The 18093-nt window shown below is 40.0% G+C and overlaps 3 protein-coding genes across 3 annotated transcripts; 1 reads left to right on the top strand and 2 right to left on the bottom strand.

The window, feature by feature from the left end:
- Nucleotides 1-1785: 1785 nt before the first annotated feature.
- On the bottom strand, nt 1786-2151 carry PG994_006490 (uncharacterized protein; the record flags this gene model as incomplete). The annotated part of the gene is made up of 1 exon (XM_066857899.1): nt 1786-2151. The coding sequence occupies one exon, from the start codon at nt 2149-2151 to the stop codon at nt 1786-1788; it is 366 nt and encodes a 121-aa protein (XP_066717168.1).
- A 3654-nt stretch (nt 2152-5805) lies between these two features.
- On the top strand, nt 5806-6481 carry PG994_006489 (uncharacterized protein; the record flags this gene model as incomplete). Its single annotated transcript, XM_066857898.1, has 2 exons — nt 5806-5944; nt 5994-6481. 2 exons carry the CDS (start codon nt 5806-5808, stop codon nt 6479-6481), a joined length of 627 nt encoding a protein of 208 aa, XP_066717167.1.
- Nucleotides 6482-17413: 10932 nt separating this feature from the next.
- PG994_006488 (uncharacterized protein) lies at nt 17414-18088 on the bottom strand (the record flags this gene model as incomplete). The annotated part of the gene is made up of 3 exons (XM_066857897.1): nt 17414-17685; nt 17738-17885; nt 17942-18088. 3 exons carry the CDS (start codon nt 18086-18088, stop codon nt 17414-17416), a joined length of 567 nt encoding a protein of 188 aa, XP_066717166.1.
- Nucleotides 18089-18093: the final 5 nt, after the last annotated feature.

The following is an 18093-nucleotide window of genomic DNA, read 5'->3' as shown; positions in this document are numbered from 1 at the left end:
CAACATTTCCAGACACACCATCGGGTGCTACCGTCCTGTGACTCGATGTGCGTGGCTACTTCAAGTTGCCGAATCTTGGCCAAGGATTACAACCGATGATGGACTCAGCATATCACTGCGCGTCCAAAAAAAAAAAGATAAGAAAAAGAAAAAGAAAGGGCGACATCTCGCGCCCAATTCAGCCATATACAATGCCCAAGTTCTCTAGATACCGCCCGAATTACCAACCAGCACATACGTGGAATCAGGTTTGAACCTGACTTTGGGGTTGGCTTTGGGCATCATCATCTGTCGTTGAATTAACCTTATGCTAGCGCAAATTCAAAAGGCAATGGTAACTTGGACATGCCCTGAAACACTCCTCAGCTCGCCCGAGCAGACGAAATTAGTAACCCAAACATCCATGGCCCTAACTCCTTTCTGACCCCCCTGCACCCCCTCCAAGCTCGCCTCACACGCATCTCGTGACGCAAGAACTACCGCCCGTTCCCTCTCATCACTCACTTGCTCCTCTACTTCCGTTTTGAAAGCGGAAGAAAGACAAGCAGAGACTTCCCACTGTCCGTCCAACAACCCCTCCCCACATGGCACGTGCGTCTCACTCTCCAGCTGCCACCCGGCCGCCAGGGCCAGCTCGGTAAGTCGCTTTGGCCCCAGCACCGTGCGGACGTTCGAGTCGCTGTTCTCCTGTTTGCGGCACTCCAGCATAGCCTGGATAGGCGCAGCTAACACGTGAGGCTGGGCAGAGGGGTTCGTCGCTACTAAAGACCATTCGGCAAGGAGGAGGCGCTCGCGGTGCTGCTTGAGGACACGGAAGGTGGAAAGGATGACCGAGGGGGACGCGAAGTACCATAGGCAGTGGGCGAGCACTGTTGCGTCGAAGGCCTTGCTTTCGCTGGCGGGCGGCGACGCGGTGGAAGAGGGGGAGGGGAGGGAGGAGAGGTAGTCCAGGGGCGGTTGCTGGACCCAAGTAATCCGCCCACCCAACGGGCCTTGCGAGATATGACCCTGCGCTTGGCCGAGAGTATACGGGGCACCTGCAGGAGAGCTAGGCGGTGAAGGGTTTGAGAGAGCTGGATGTTGTAGTGGGTGGGGTCGTGTAGGGAGACACGGGCGATAAAGGCGGCGTCGAGTTGAGTAGACATGGTCCGTTCTATGTTCTCGATGGGTGTTGGGCACAAGGACGGTTGAGTGGATTTTGCGTAGCTACTTAGGTGATGGAATTTGAGACTGTAGCGGTTTATTATTATGATATATTGTAGCTTAAGAATTGAAGAAGCTACGGATGGGGACATCTTTTATAGGTGATAAGTATTAAAGGTGTTAGACTTGGAGGGTCGCCTAGGGACACCCCTACTGGTAATTAGATACTGCCTAAAGTAACTACCCCGCCTTCTGGGCCATGGGCCTGGGTAAGGTAGCTTCGTGTGGGACCAGACTGATCTAAAACAGGTATAACAATCATGACCAGTTCGTGATTTTACACAATATTGTCCCTAAGGGGCCGGCCTCTGGGTTTCCCTTTCCCTAACAGATTAGCCCTGCCCACTAGTGTTCAACATAAACGCCTAATTCCATGTGCGGGAGAATCCTCGGCGCAGTAGGCCGCCGGGTTATGCAAGTGTATTGGCGATACAGGTGAACACTGCTCCGAAGAGCGAGCAGACATATCTACAGACGGGATCAATACTACATGAACAAGTATGCTGATTGAAAGCAACATAGCCATCCTGCCCGGCTCATTCCCTCCTCCTCACCAACTCAAACCCAAACCTCGGCGCCGTATCAATCTGCATAAAGCTCACATGACACGCCACCGCGCTGGCACCTCATCTCCACAACGAGACTCTTCGCCCCGCTGGGACAGGCGAACTCCACCGTCGTGCTGTTCGGCTTGGCTGTGAGGTCTAGCACGCCGAGCAACTCTCCGCGCACGGGAAGGATCGAGTATGATAAGGTGTCATAGTCGAGCTCGTCCATGCTGGAAGAGACATTAGCCGAGGTGGCCGACGCCGCGATAAGCTGCCAGACTTCGATCTCCGTTATATCCCCCTTGGTTGTGACGTCCTTGGTACGCGCAGAGAACTCCGGGGGCGGCCGCCAGGAGAGAGCGCAGGCGTTGACACCGGCGGAAGGAATCGGGAAGCGCATAATTGTCGAGTCCTTTTTCTTTCGTCAGCAGCTGTACACATAGCAGTAGGCACAGGTAATACTAGGTGGATGACTTATTAAAGGGAACGAGGAAGAAGTAAGTACGGAATGCGAACCTCGACGGTGACATAGACCTGCACCCCATGATCCCACACAGCATTCTTCAACTTGCGGCTCACACGTGCAATTCTATCTGGCCAGGCGTGGTGATAGACCTGGGGAGGGGCATCATTTTCGCTGCCCTGTCCAAGCCCAGCCTAGCGTCGCCATAAGGGAGGACCTCGAGTTCAGAGTCGGAGAAGGGGTAAGCTTGGTACTTTGATAATGTAAGGGGAAGTAGAGCGACGTTCACAGCCGATAGCAGCGCTAGGGCGAAGGAGAAGTAGAGGATGAGCTTGGGCGGCTGGGAGGGCTTGGATGGCGCGATAGCGGAGAGGTTGTCCAAGGTTTCCAGCAATGGTTTAGAATGGTCGTCCTCGGAGGAAGAGCGCTTCTCTAGGGTTGCACAGGAGTGCTCGCCATCGTCGTGTGGCGCAAGAGGGGCATACTGGGAATAGCTGCACTTTACTTTGGATCAGAAACTAGACCTTCGGCACTGCCAAGCGACGTCGCATGAGCGCGCACCGGACCGAGGAGGCGGGATGGATCAACCTCAACAACTTTACCATCTGACATCACCCAACTCAGCGACGAGCCATTTTAGGGGTGCGACCATGACAGATACTCCTAGCAGGTAGGGATGGTCCGAAGGGAATTGGACCGTCTGAGCACAAGGTACTATGTGTGATGGATAAGTTTGGCATGCCGGGCAGGTATAAGATCCATCGGGGCAGGGGAGTTGTGCGTGAGTTGTGCAAGATTAGCACAGTATCGTCCAGTTTCTTGCTCGAGCACAATACTTGACTAGAGTGCTATTAATTTGGCCCGACGCCACGTACTTCGTCTTGCCCTCGCTCACTGCACCGTACTACACTTGACCTCTTATCAATCATGGCTTCCCTCCTCACCGCGATCACCTCCCTTCTTGCCCTCAGCATCAACCTCACATCCGCCGTGCACGCCAGTTTCCACGTCCAGTTCCCATGGATATCCCGCGGTCCAAACCCCAGGACCCGGCCCGAGATAGGTCGGTACAACCCTTTCTGCAGTATGTTCCCTCCGTCTCCGGTCTAGCAGCAACGTAGGCTGATACAGAGAAGGGGAGATAGTGCACAACCCCCAACGATACTCCCCGCCGCTCCCGCAGTTTCCTCTCCGTTCTCCAGCCATCCTGGGGACCTTGTGACGGCCCTCTATACCGAGAATAGGGTGCCACGGAAGAGAGACGAATTCCCCTACATAATCCTGCAGAATGTGCCCATCCAGCCTTCGGGGCAGCTGTGTGTGAGCGTCACGATACCATTTCAGACCAAGGTCGAAGAGATGGGAATCATGTACTTCGAGGCGAAGGATACGAGGACGGGGAATGTGAAACACCGTGTCAGTTATTCCGGCCTGAATAGTAAAGCTGATGCTAATGCAGAGATAGTGCTCCGACGTCAAGATGGCTGACATTGAAGCTCTTCCGGAGGATCATCCGGCTATGTGTGCGGCTAGGAACGAGACGCTTATCCCGATGCCGGATGAGTACCTGTAGATAAAAGCTGGAGAGCTGTCATGTTCTGCAATTATTAGGTGTGATTCGTTCAAAACGTGCAACTTTATCCCCTTCTCTCATCTTAACGTATAATGGCTCAACGTAACGGCACTCTATTAGCTTGAAAAGAAACAAATATCTAGCTTGATAGCTCCTCTATCCGATTTTACTAAATTTAGAGTAGTCTTCGTAGTGCTACTACTCACTGCAGCGTGTCTAAATGGACGATCCGCCGCTCGCCGGCGGGCTGGTGTACCTGCCCGACGGGATTGTTAGCCCAACTTAAGAAACTTACCTAGCTAAAAGACGAGGTAATCGTTAGATATATACTTTGCCTAGATCAACGTAGGTTTATATCGGATCGCTAGCCTTAAGAAAGCTAACGAGGCTGGCGTTAGATCGAACGCTGCGTAAGAGAAAGCAGATTGCTCAAGAAGAACGTCAAGAAACAGAGCGATCATGTCGTAGTCGGCAAGCTCTAGCGAGCTGTACAAGGTGTAAAGAGACTGGACAGAATTCACGTACGTGCAGAAAGGACACTAGAGATACTGCTTAAGATTCTCTTGTTCATAAAATTGTATACTGCTATTTAATGAACGTGGCCAAAAGAATACGTTTAAAGAGCGTGTAAAGTTGATGGGTTGCGGCGCTCGCCTGTAGAACACGCTATAAACGTTTGTAAAGCTCGTTCCATGCGAGACTTCAGTTATCTGTAACCGAGCGGAAGACTTGTAGGTTCCCGTCGTTATTGCTCCTCTTTTCATGCGACCTCATCGTCATCCAAGGCGTATCTGGGCCGCTTCTCGTGAGCGACCTTGTCTTCATCGAATATGTATTCGACATGGTTGATCGACTCCTGGGCGTGGCCAGCCAAACCAGGGGCGGGAACCGCTGCGGACTGGACAGGGAGGATGTTCAGGCCGGGGCTGGCGAGGCTGAGCAGGGTGATGGTGAATTGCATTGTTGGAGTTTGGCGGTGAGTGGATGCTACCGTTGGGCGAGACGAAGAGATGGGTCGATGATCAGATGTTGTTAGTGCTCGTTGAGTAGATGTTGTCAGTACTCGTTGAGTAGATGTTGTGAGTTCTCGTCATATCCCCTTGGGAATTTATGCCTTTCGTGATCCGAAGGAGGACAACTGCTTACAGACGGGATATCCGTAGGACGATCAATGTTTGATGTCCCTTTGGTGGCCCGATCCTAACCAGAGGGGGTTCGGTTGGTGCTTCCGAATCCTCCCCGTGTCTGGGCGACGATCACTACTAAAAAGAGGAGGAATAGCGCATAGTTGTAATGCATACTAATAGTGCGACCCTTTGGATATCACGCTGTCGGTATATAGGGCTAGAAGCGGGTAAAACAAACCGAACGGAAATGCCTTAGCCGCATTGCCTGCCGAGGTGGTATTTGCCGATTATAGTCTGGAGATATATAGGCATCTATCCACTTCCGAAGGTTCCCAAGGAGCTTCGCTGGAAATCCCAACGCTGGATTCCGATTGGGGATAGTCGCAGGGACATCCAGTGATTCGGGTGTCCTCGTGCATTAGCCCGGGCGGCCATGCAGCTGAACATGCAGGAGGGCTGGGCTGTCAACATCAAAACAGAATCTAGAGTTGGTCTGTTTGCTTATTTTGTTTGTGACGGTGGTAGAAGCACCTCCTGCGTGTGCTTCCTTTGCTTACTGGCGCAGTCCATATCATCGACGAAATCCTTCGAATAAGGGCTCTGGTGTATAGAACATCTCGACATTGCGTCTCCCCTTACCCCGCTCTTCGGGACCATCGCGACTTGCCTACCCAGTTTGTTTGTTTGTTCTACTATTTAATGTCGCAACGGCTTCGCGCAGCGGCTGTCACTCACCTCCCTAGGGGTATGTGACGTGTCCTCACCTGCCTACCCAAGTGAGAGCGGATACAGTCATATATTTGTTAAACACTATTAGCTCGCTCCCGATGCTGAACATGATCCTCGCTTCCCTCTGCTACCCTCGACGCACCTCCCTATCAACACTCCAAGATGTCCCATAAGCCCCTGGCACTCCAATTACGCGGCCCCTCCCTCGGCCTGCTCGCAGCGCTAAGCGTATGCCTCGTCCTGAATTTGGGCGCCCTCCTATTCTCCCTCCGCATCTTGACGCGCGGACCGCGGAGATACAGTACGCCATATCATAGCTTCTCCTCACACTCATGACTAACGCACAGTAGCCTACCTCACCGGCAACCGACCTCGCGAGCTCCCCCTTAAGGTTCGCACCATCCAAGCCGCCTTCCACGACGACCCTTCCCACTACGGGATGGAAGGCATCTCGGCCACGGCTGAGTGGAACACGATCCACCCTCCCGGCAAGGGCTTCGCTTTTCTCAGGGAGGAGCACTTCGCATTTGGTGTGTCGATGTGGCACCAGATGCACTGCCTTAACCACATACGCACGGTCATGGTCAACGGGGACGACGGGTTGGACCATACATCGCACTGCTTCCATTACCTACGGCAGGGCATCCTCTGCGTCGCCGACACAACCCTAGAGCCGGGCGGCACGAGCAAGGCATTGCCTAATGGGGACAAAGTCGCTACGGGCGGAGGAACTGTGCATACCTGCCGGGACTGGAGACAGGTGCATGATTGGATGGAGAGCCAGCACAAGGAGTGGATACCGGGCATGTATGTGAGGATTCAGGAGTGTAGTTTATAGTGGGTATATGATGAGAAAGTAAATATTATACGTCGTATGAGAACTAGTCAAGTATTCTTTGGATTTTATGTGGGAGAGTAGGTATTCTTGTTTGCAGAACCAGTGTAGGGTACCTCGCATCACGTTAAGCCATGTAAGTGGCCGTGGCGAAGCAAGAGGGGCCAGAACTCCATTACGAATGAACGTGAGCCTGATGTGACTGAGCTCCAACATATGGTAACATATATCACCCCATAACCGACACCCCATCAAAATAGAACGCGGAAATCGACCACCAACTCTAAATGGCCACCATTCCTTCAATTTTAAATTATAATGCGATCGCTTTCGATTATAGATATAATAGATACCTTAGAATCTTATTCTTTAATTTTAACCTAGAGGCAGGAAACGTTGCGTTAACTGCGGCAGGGAACACACGGCGTGGGATCGCAGCTGCCCCGTAACGACCCAGTAGAGAGAGCGCGTAAAGGAAGCCTATGCTCACCGGCCACGCCAGTTCGAGGTCTGTAGCATCGGTGACAGCTCGGTAGGAACAGGGCGTCTATCACCACCGGCGACGCTCCTCACCAGTGATGGAGAAGGGTATATAGTAGTCTCCCGGAAGAGAGGCCGCCCACGGTTTGATTCGATAGCGAGTAGCCAAGGCAGAGAGACACGCTCGTAAAGCCGGCGCGACACCGCCGCTCCCCTATTAGCGCAGGACACCATTATAGTTTTATAATTATGAGCTTACGAGTAGTATATTAGAACGTTATAGTATTAAAAGTAATAACGGTATTTATTTTAGCTAATTAAAAGGAGTATAATATATTAATATTATAAGAAGTATAGACGAACCCTCGCACGTAAGCCGCGTACTACCTAGAGATAGCTAGGTATCGAGTAATTTACGGCGAAGGCCGAGCGGCTATTTATATATATAAACGCCTCGATATCGCTAAGTTAGAGACTAAGGCAGGCCCCGATTAGGCTGCCGTTACGATACCGACGGGAAAAAGTAGCCGCTTTACCGTATAGTCTATATACTCGCCGATCTAGGAAACTTCTCGGTAGCGGAGCCCTTTAAGCGACCTCGATGCGACCTCGTACCCCGGGCGATACTTACTTATCGAAAACTTTAATATATACCATCCGCTTTAGAACGTGCACGGTAAGAAATCGTACGGGGTAGATAACCTTCTTACCTTTACGGACTAATAGAATTTAAAGCTAGCTACGCTATACGGAGAAATTACGAGACGACGTTACGGATAAAGAGATTCTACGCTAAACCTGGTTTAAGTAATACGAGAAACGATAATTTTATATAAAAGAGACCCTGGCTTAAAAGGTTTTAATTATAAAGCGTATATTATTCGCGTCGAATTAGAAGCTAACTTATTATAAGGTAGTAAAGCGAAAATAAAGGGATAGAACTAGACGATACTAAATAAAGGGTTAATACGGGCGGAAGCCGGAGCACGTTTAACCGATATTATTAAATTAATAAGCCCGGAAGAACTAGATTAAGTTATTAATAATTTTATAAACGATTTATAAAAAATTACCGATATAATAGTATTAAAAAAAACCCCTTATATTAATAAAAGTACGCTTTAATAATTACCGGAGGGTTAAAAAGCGTAAATTATAATAAAATAATAATACCGAGCTTATTTCGTAATATTTTTATAATATATTTAGAATTAATATACCGAATTAAAAACGGATTTAGAAAGAATTATTTAAAAGGCGAAAACGAAAAACTAGCGCCACGTAATCGCCGCTACCTCTTACGATTTTAAAATATTTTAATCGCTCGAATAATAAGCCCGACTATAGAGCTGGACGTTATTATAAATAGTAGGTATTTTAGAATTAAAACGTAGCGAAGGAGTTATTATTAAAATACGAAGCTATAACGAGAAAGCTATGTTTTTTTTAAAGAGGTTCTTTTTTAATTTAAAAGCCGACTTTACGGACCTAAGTAGCGTAACGAACCGCGCCCTTAGTTTTATTTTTATCGAAATAAAAGTAACGGTTAAAGAAATAAGAGATATTATTAAATAAACGGGATTTTAAAAGGTTTTAGGGGAAGACCTTTTATCTATTAATTTCTTTAAAGCGTATAAAGAACCCTTTTTCTAGACGTTAACCGGCTTAACGACCGCGAGCTTCCGGCTTACCTATTTCCTTAAATATTTTTATACGGTAAAGGTTATTGTAATCTTAAAGCTAAATAAAATAATAATTAAAAAACAGATACCTAATAAATAGAGACCTATTTTATTATTTAGCACGGTCGGGAAGGTAATAAAGACGGCTATAAACCGGCGAATTACTAAAATAGTTAAAAAGTGCTCGCTTTTATTTAAAAGCTAGATAAAGAACCGGACGTAGCGGTTTACCGAGCTAGTTATTTGACTAATTATTAATATTATTTATATAACGTGGTAATAGAAGGGCGTCGCTTCCTTTCTCTAGTTCGATATTAAAAGCGTTTTCGATATAATTAATTATAAAAGATTAATTATTATACTCCGCGGAAAGGGATTATTAAATTAAGTTTATTAATAAGTTAAAAGCTTTATTACGAATAGATAAGTCTACCTTTATTTCGATAGTAAATTATTAAAAAGGATTTAATTTTACGTTAATATTTCGTAAAGTTTTCTATTATTATTAATTCTCTTTATTTTTTATATTATTATTTTATATAAAGAATTAAAAGTTTATAAGTAGTTTATTATTATTAGGTTTATAAATAATATAAATTTTATTATTATAAAACCGGATTACGTTACGAACTATTATAATTTAAAAAGAGTATAAAAGATTTATAACCGTTAGGTATATATAAAAAGAATAGAATTCGAATTTAAAAAAAGCGAGCTTATTTATTTTATTAAAACGCGAAAAGCTTGTACGCTATAGGTACGCTTCGGAAACGCCGCTATATCGCCGGTAATTTCGGCGAAAATTTCTCGCGTATAGTTTTATTAGAAATTATAATAAAAAGATTATATTTTAAAAATTAAAACGAAAATAATAACTTAAATATTAATTTTTATTAGGCTTGTAACGTTAACGTAGGGATGTTTAATATAAAAAGCGAAAGAGCTTTATATAAAAATAATACGTAACGTATTAATATACGGAGCGTCGGCTTGGTATAAAGTGGCCGATACCGAAAAAAGGCTAGCCCTTAGCTTTATAATAGTTTAGAAATCTTATTTCCGGATCATAATAAGGGTATATAAAGTAACCCCTTAATATTATTTAGAGATTAAAGCGGTAGTTCCTCCCTTCGACCTTTAATTAAATACGAGGGCGGCTAGTTTCGAGATATATACGGAGGTTATCGAGAAGCTATAGCTTTTACGTAGCGCCTATATAAAAGCGGTAGAAATTATTAATAATGAACGAAATATAAAGAGGAAGAAATAAAAGAAATTTTAAAAAGTTATTAATAAAACTTTTATAATTTTATAACTAAGTAACGCTTAATTAATATTAATTAAATAATAATTAAGCGGTTAAACGGTCGAATAAACGCTTAAAAAAATAAGAATAAAGATAGTTTTATACCGTTACTTTTATACGAAACCGCCGCGAACTAGCTATAAAGTCGCCGTTAAACTCAAGAACGTGCCGTCGTTATAACGATATATTTAAATACGAAGCGTCGGTCTTAATATAAGTACGTATTAGAAAAATAAGGCTTAAATCGTTTATGTTTACCTGCCGGGTTCTAGACGTCCCGACGCCGCTATATAACTACGGTAAAGGGCGGGAAATAGCTAAATACCTAATCTTATATTATAAAGATTTCGAGGGAAAGTAAGAACAGTTAATAAAATAGCTAATATTTAATCCGTTACGAACTCGTTGCGATTTAATAATGTTTATTATAGGAAAAAATACGGCGAAGGTTATCGTAAAGTGGCTTTTATAGACCGGTCGATTATCGCTATATAAATTAGTAATAAAAATCGGAAAACTATTTAAACTTAAATAATCTTTTTAAACCCTAAAGTAAAGGTTATTAGGCTAGTAGGTAAAAACTAGTATAATAACGTCGAGCACGTAAGGTAGATTTTTACGATATTAATAACGTGTATTTTTAATCCAGCTTCGGCACGGTTTATTATATAAGGAAATAAGTAAATATACCGAAAGCTTTCGGCCTACAGCGTATTAATAATAATAATAATAATAATAATTTTAACCTAGTTTAGCTCCTCCCTCGTACGTTATATGCTTTTAATTAATATAAATTTCGAATTCGAGCTAATTTATACCTTTCGCTTTTTTCGAAGCCTTACGAGCCTTAACTTCTCTTTTAAGGACTAGATGTATAATTCCGTATTAATTAATAAATAATCCTTTTTATAATATCTTTTTTAAATCTTTTTAAGTAACTAGCGTTATATAATAAAGTCGCTTTAATTTAATTAATAAAAGTATTAAATTAAATGCTTTAAATTAATATACTTTTTTAATATTAATTATAATATATTATTAATTAAAAGAGTTTAAATAAATATAAAGGCTTTATTTTAACGAGTTAAAACTTGTATTATTTCTTCCGGTTATTTTCGATTATTATTTTCGAGTAAAAAAGGGCTAATAAATAGTTTAGTAATATATATAAGCTAAAAACTATTACCACGTTAATCACCTTTAATATTTTAAATCGATAAAGCTTTTTTATAAGCTTTAATATAATATATAAAAAAGTTTCGTTTATTAATAAAAAATAAATTCGTTAATAAGGTTAAAAAATCGATCTCCTTTCGATAATAAGCTTTTATAAGGGTAAAAACCCTAATATTAAAGGGTTAAAAATATATAATAAATAAAGGGGTAAAAATAATAAATAAATATTATTTTAATAATAAAGGGATATAAAATCGTTAGTTATATAACTACTATACTTATTTAAAATAAATAAATAAGTATCCTTCGAGTTATTCGAGGCGGTTTCTAATATAAAAACATCTTCGAGCTATTTAACGGCGATCTCGTTATTCGTCTAGCTTTTATTACTCGCATCGAACTTTTATCTCTAAAATTTATCGAGCATTTAAAAGAACTATTACTTTTAAATCGATTTACCCTTATAAATTATTTAAAAAGAGATAGCTTTATTAAGTGCCGATATATATTTTAATATAATCGTTTAATATTTTTATTAAATGGGCTTTCGTACGTACGTACAGGTTCCGGGTTTAATCGGGGTTTAATCGTTATATTCTATTGTTCATGTCTATCTTCAGTACGAGCTACGAGGGGCATCGTATGCCCCTCTTAATAAAACAGGAAAAGGGTTCGTGCGCGTAGGTACGTGGCACCCCTTTTAAAGTAATATGGAAAACCTTAGTTCCTGCTGTTCTAATAATTTTAAACTATTTATTATAAAGCTATTATTTCTTTAACTCTTAAAAATACCGTGCTCGTTTATATTATACTTATTTTTAAACTTAATAGCTTAAATTTAAAATATTCGTAATTTAATTAAAAATTAAAACTTAATTATTTCGATTAATACTATTAGAATAGCAAGAACTAAGGTTTTTTATACTACTTTAAAAAAGGTGCCACGTACCTACGCGTGCGAACCTTTTTTTATTTTATAAATAAAGGTATATAATACCTTTCGTAGCTCGTATCGTAGCTTGTATTAAAAATAGATATAAATAATAAAAATATAGTAATATAACCTCGATTAAACTTAAAACCCTCGTATTTACGACTAGTTTATTTAATATTAATTAGTAATTACCCGTAGCGATTATAAATTAATAAGAGTAAAGAAACGGTTCTACGTCTTTACCGATATAAGGGCGACCGTGCTAAAAAGCCCCGAGAATTTCCGCCCGTAGAAATTCGGAGGAAAAGCCGAACTAAATTAACCGTATAAAAAGGAACCCTTTTCTCAAATATATATTATAAAGAGGAGATTAGGTTTCGAATGATACGCGAAACTAATTAAGCTATATATAATTAATAAAATAATAACCCTTATTAAAATAGAATTAATTACGGTCGGCGAATCGAGATTAAGTTTAAATATACCGAACTTAAATAAATTAATAACCTTAAACCCTAAACTATTTATATATAAAAAAGTTTTTTAAAATATCGGGATTTTTTTAATAATTTAAAAAAAGAATATTAACCTCGCTTTTTAAAAACTCGAACTTTTAAAAATACTTTTTAAAAAAATAATACCCGAACTATTTATAATATACTTTATATAATATTTCTTAAAATATTATATATTAAAAATAAAAAAAACGTTCCTTTAAAAAGTATTTAATATAAAATTTAAAAAATAAATTAAATACTAATTCGGTTAAATTAACCGTATATTTTAAAAAAAGCTCTATTATTACTTCGAGGGAAACGGAGTTAATATATTAATAGGCGGATTTTTTAAAAGCAAGCTTACACGATTAATATTACCGGCCGCTCCCGTACACTAATAAGACCGACCGGCAGAACCGATTTCGAAAACCCGAAGAGAGGATGTTTCACACTCTTCCTTAAAATAAACAATCAAATAACCGCCGCCTAAACGAGAAATAACTAGTCTCTATACGGAGTAATCGTCCGCGATACTACGGGACACTTTAGGCCCGACGTCTAACCTTAGATTTTTAAATACTTAAACGTTATAAGATATTATCCTTTTTCTTTCTCTAACTTTAATACCGCCGGACTAGACTATACGATTATTTAATTTAATATATATTATAAAATACGATATTCTTTTAAGCCGAGCTATTTATAATAATAAAATCGATTAGAATAAGGTCGTTATTTTTTTATAAGTATAAAAAAAAAAACTATACCGGTAAACTATACGATATTTTTTATAATAAAGTATAAATATTTATTAAAATATATTAACGGCTATATATATTAAAGGATTAATATTATATAATTTTCCCGGATATTTTTTCCGGCCGTGCGGAGGCATTCTATTTTAATTATATCGGATTTAAAAAAAATTAAAACGAAATATACCACCTTATAAATTTATACTTTAATATAATAATAAACTATATATAATATTTTATAAATTAAATAATAACTTCTTTTATATAAATAAAAAGTAAAAACGTTAAGAAATAACTTATCGAGGTTTTGAAAATCTTATTAAATAAGCTTTAACTCGTATAATAAGCTTTTAAAAAAGGATTTAAAAAAGAGATCGCTTTTTATACCTCCGTTATTAAAGCTTGTCGAAAAGTTCCGAAACTTTTATTAGCCTTTGTTTATTAAAAGCTAATATATAAAACGTTATTTTTAATCCTTCGCGTATTATTAAATATAATAGCGGATTAAAAGATCTCGAAACGATACTTAATAAAAAAACTATATTAAAACCAGGCTACGGATACGCACTTAATTAATAAACGGTTTATAAATAATTATACGAGAGAAAACTAACTAATCTATAATAATAAATTATTATATAATAGCCGACTATTAAAATAAGAAGGTAACTAACGACCCGTTAATACTTTTTAACTAAGGTTATTATACGAGAACCGGCAGTTTAAACGAGGAACCTGCTAAATCTACTATAAGTAAGGCTATTAATTAATAAACTATTTAGCCGAAAAACGAACCTATATAATAACTTAATACTTCTAAGCGTATTATAGTATTAAACAGGATTTCTTTATTTAAAAAAAATATAAGGATTTCGTCCGAAACTAGGAAGGGAAAAAGGAGGAGTTAAAAAACAATAAAGAGGAGTACGACTATCTCAATCCGGAAAATATATAATAAAGTATTACTTACCTAATAAACGCCGCGTTCTATTACCGGCTTATTAACGAAAATATTTATTTTATAAATACTTAATTAAACTAGGAACGATAAACGAGAAAAAATTAATAATCGATATTATATCGCTCCGAAAATCGTACGAAAAAAAGGAGATTTCGGAGATCTACTAGGTCGACGGCCGAAATAACCCTATAGACGCCTTCACTAAAAAATCTCTAAATAAAGCCCTCGAACAGCTAGTATTAATTAATAAGTTAACTATACGCGTAGAAGCGTACGTTAAGAGACTGAACTCGTACGGCGAGTAAGAAAAGAGGAGAAAAAGAGATATCTTCTTCCTTAACGGGGTGTAACGTATCGCGATATATAATAACGCCCTTATTACTATTACTACTTCTATTATTATTATTATTTTTAATTAATAACGGGGAAGTAATACACGTTAATGTATAATAATTTTCCCCATTACTGTTATTACTAAGGGACCTGATACTTAACTAAATTAATATTAAAAAGGTACAATATTACTTATACGGCTCAGGTAAGTACCGAATACCGGATTAGCGTAACCCATCCGTATAAAACCTTTATAAAAGGAAGACTCGTCTTAAAAAAGGGAGCTACCTAAGTTTATTATTAAAATAAAAACTATTAATATTAAAATAATAAGAACTAAGGTTTTTTATATTATTTTAAAAAAATTATTACGTACTTATACGTATAAACCCCGATTAAACCCGGAACCTATACATATATACGAAAGCTTATTTAATAAATTTATTTAAGTTTAATACGTTTAAGCTCGGTCTCGATTCGTTAACCGTAATTAATTCTATTTTAATAAAGGTTATCGTTTTATAAATCGTATAATAAGGTTATTTAAATATATAATTATATATAGCCTAGCTAGTTTCGCGTATAATTCGGAACCTAGTCTCCTCCTTATAATATATATTCGAAAAAGGGTTCCTCCTTATACGGTTAATTTAATTCGGCTCTTCCTCCGAATTTCTAACGGGCGGAAATTCTCGGGGCTCCTTAGCACGGTTGCCCTTACGTCGGTAAGGGCGTAAAATCCATCTCTTACTCTTATTAATTTATAATTACTTTATATAATTACTAATTAATATTAAATAAGCTTTCGTATATATATATAAACAGGTTCCGAGTTTAATCGAGGTTATATTATTATATTTTATTATTTATATTTATCTTTAATACGAGCTACGAAAGGTATCGTATGCCCCTTTTAATAAAACTAAAAAGGAGTTCGTACGCGTAGGTACGTAGCACCCCTTTTAAAGTAATATAAAAAACCTTAGTTCTTGCTATTCTAATAATATTCATCTTTAATACGAGCTACGAGGGGTATCGTATACCCCTCTTAATAAAACTAAAAAGGGGTTCCTACGCGCAGGTACGTGGCACCCCTTTTAGAATAATATAGAAAACCTTAGTTCCTGCTGTTCTAATAAAAAGAAATAAAAAAGGAGAAAAAGAGATATTTTTTCCTTAATAAGATATAATATATCTCGATATATAACGACGTACTTATTACTATTATTACCTTTAAACGATTAAAATAACTAATTAAAAAGACTTACTACTTAATAAAATTAACGTTAAAAAGATATAGTATCACCTATACGGCTTAAATAGGCACCGAATACAGGATTAACGTAACCTATCCGTACCAGACCTTTACAAAAAAAAGACTCGTTTTAAAAAAAAGAGCTGGCTAAGTTTATTATTAAAATAAAAATTATTAGTATTAAAATAGTAAGAACTAAGGTTTTCTATACTACTTTAAAAGAGGTGCTACGTACCTGCGCGTACGAACCCCTTTTTTATTTTATAAAGAGGGGTATATAATACCCCTCGTAGCTCGTACTAAAAATAAATATAAATAATAAGAATATAATAATATAACCTCGATTAAACCGGGAACCCTTATACGTATAGACAGCTCATTTAATAAATACTTTATTAATACGTTAAAAATCGATTCGGCGTTACCTTTTTATTTTTAAAACTAGGTAACATCGAAGGAAGGCTTCTATTTAATTTTACCGAGTGGTTAATAGTCCCCTTTAAGGGTTAAAACCCTTTAAGCTAGTTTCTTAATTTACGTATACGGCGGTACCACGCTAAGGGCTTTTTAAGCTAAAACTTAATCTATTAAATACTTTTTTATATTAAAAAAAACCTTTAATAACTATCTTTAGCCTCTCGCTTTAATTTAGCTCTATAGAGGCGGTTAACTAGTGTAATCCTTAGTATACTTTAATTTAAAGCGGCCCGGCGTATTAATTAACTATTTATAACGTTAAAAATCGCGGTAGTAGTATTATTTTATATATAAAGTGTTATAAATAATAAATAAATATAATATAAAATAAATTACGTTAGAATTAATTAAAAAAATAAGTAATAAATAAATATAATATAAATGGAATAAGATAAATTACTTTAAAATTAGTTAAAAAAATAAGTAATAAAAAAAGTAGCGGTGAGCCATTTTAGTGTTATACAGGGGTGTCGGTTATGGGGTGACATACGTTATTGGTCTAGTCTAGAATCCGTTACTCCTCGTTCGTATAGTGATAACACAACGGCCAACCCTCCGTAGCAAACACCCTCCTCGGCGCCACGGGAACACTCTGAACGTCGAAGGGCATCTGATGATCTGCATGCGCGTCAAGGTCGTAGCGTGGGTCGGTCAAATTGTGCGGGGTTAGGGGCATGCCGGGAAAGGCGACGAAGTTGGATGGGTGGTGACGCTGCCACTATACAACTCATGTCAGTAACGTTGTACTGCAGCAGACATATAAGCGGGAAGGTAGCATTGGGGTCCGGGGGCGCACCTCACTCCACAACCGGTCAAGTTGAACATGATGCAGCCAAAAGAGTGGTTCATTAGGCGTGAAGCTGTCTGCCATGCCCTGGCAATCCTCCTCAGGCAGTACTTTCGGGCAGTCTCCCGCCAAGTCGCCCCAACGAAATTTTGTACGTGGTTGTGTAACAGTTCGATTCCGTGCTGGAACCTGAAAAAGTCGCTCGTGGTTTTCTCGGTCAAGTTGCGCACAAACTCCGGGCTGAGGGTGCGGTTTTGAGGCATCTCATGATGGAACCAGCCGGTTAGGAGCGTCAGGTTCCTCCGCTGCTGGTGGGGGACTGGCCAGGCCAGCTCGAAGTTCCCGGCGCGGATGGGGCAAAAGCGCCGGTGGTGACGGTACAATCCGCCTCGGGGGAGGAATCACAGTCCCCAGTTCCGCCCAGCCCGTACTCCGGCGAGTCCTCGAACACTGGCGAGCCAAACAGGTCTGCGTGACCGCGCGACCAGTCCCAGTATGGTGTTGGCCCGCTGTAGCCGCAGTTGTGGCGGAGGGAGGTGTCGAATAGATGGGTGAACCAGCGGTCTGCGCTCATGTAAGTATGTGCTTGGGGAAGGGAAGGAGGGACGGAACGCACGCCACGGTAGAAAGTAGGCATTCCTATGCGCGCTATTCTCCACTGATGCGTGCGAGTAAGAGAAGTCGTCGTACGGGCTCCTCTTTCCCTCAAGCACCGTCTGGTCCTTCGTCAAGGATAGCCGTTCGTGTTGTATGCTTGCCAAGCACTAATTACTCGGCATTAGCAATGTACGCGTTACCTACAGACAGAAGGAGGGCGCACCTTGACAGCTCCCACCCACTCGGCCTTCTCGCTATGCGTTAATGTCCGCCATTCTTTGCGTGTCAGCAGCTTGCTACACTTTTGTGGTTGTCCCTGAGCGCTGGGTAGGATGGCGAGGACACAGAGTAACAGAATCGAACGGCTCATGGCTA

This window comes from Apiospora phragmitis (genome assembly GCF_038363925.1).
Source record: "Apiospora phragmitis strain CBS 135458 chromosome Unknown utg000006l:1.0-5683423.0:1.0-5690449.0, whole genome shotgun sequence".
In the NCBI taxonomy this organism is placed as follows: domain Eukaryota; kingdom Fungi; phylum Ascomycota; class Sordariomycetes; order Amphisphaeriales; family Apiosporaceae; genus Apiospora; species Apiospora phragmitis.
This window is presented reverse-complemented; position numbering and strand designations above follow the sequence as displayed.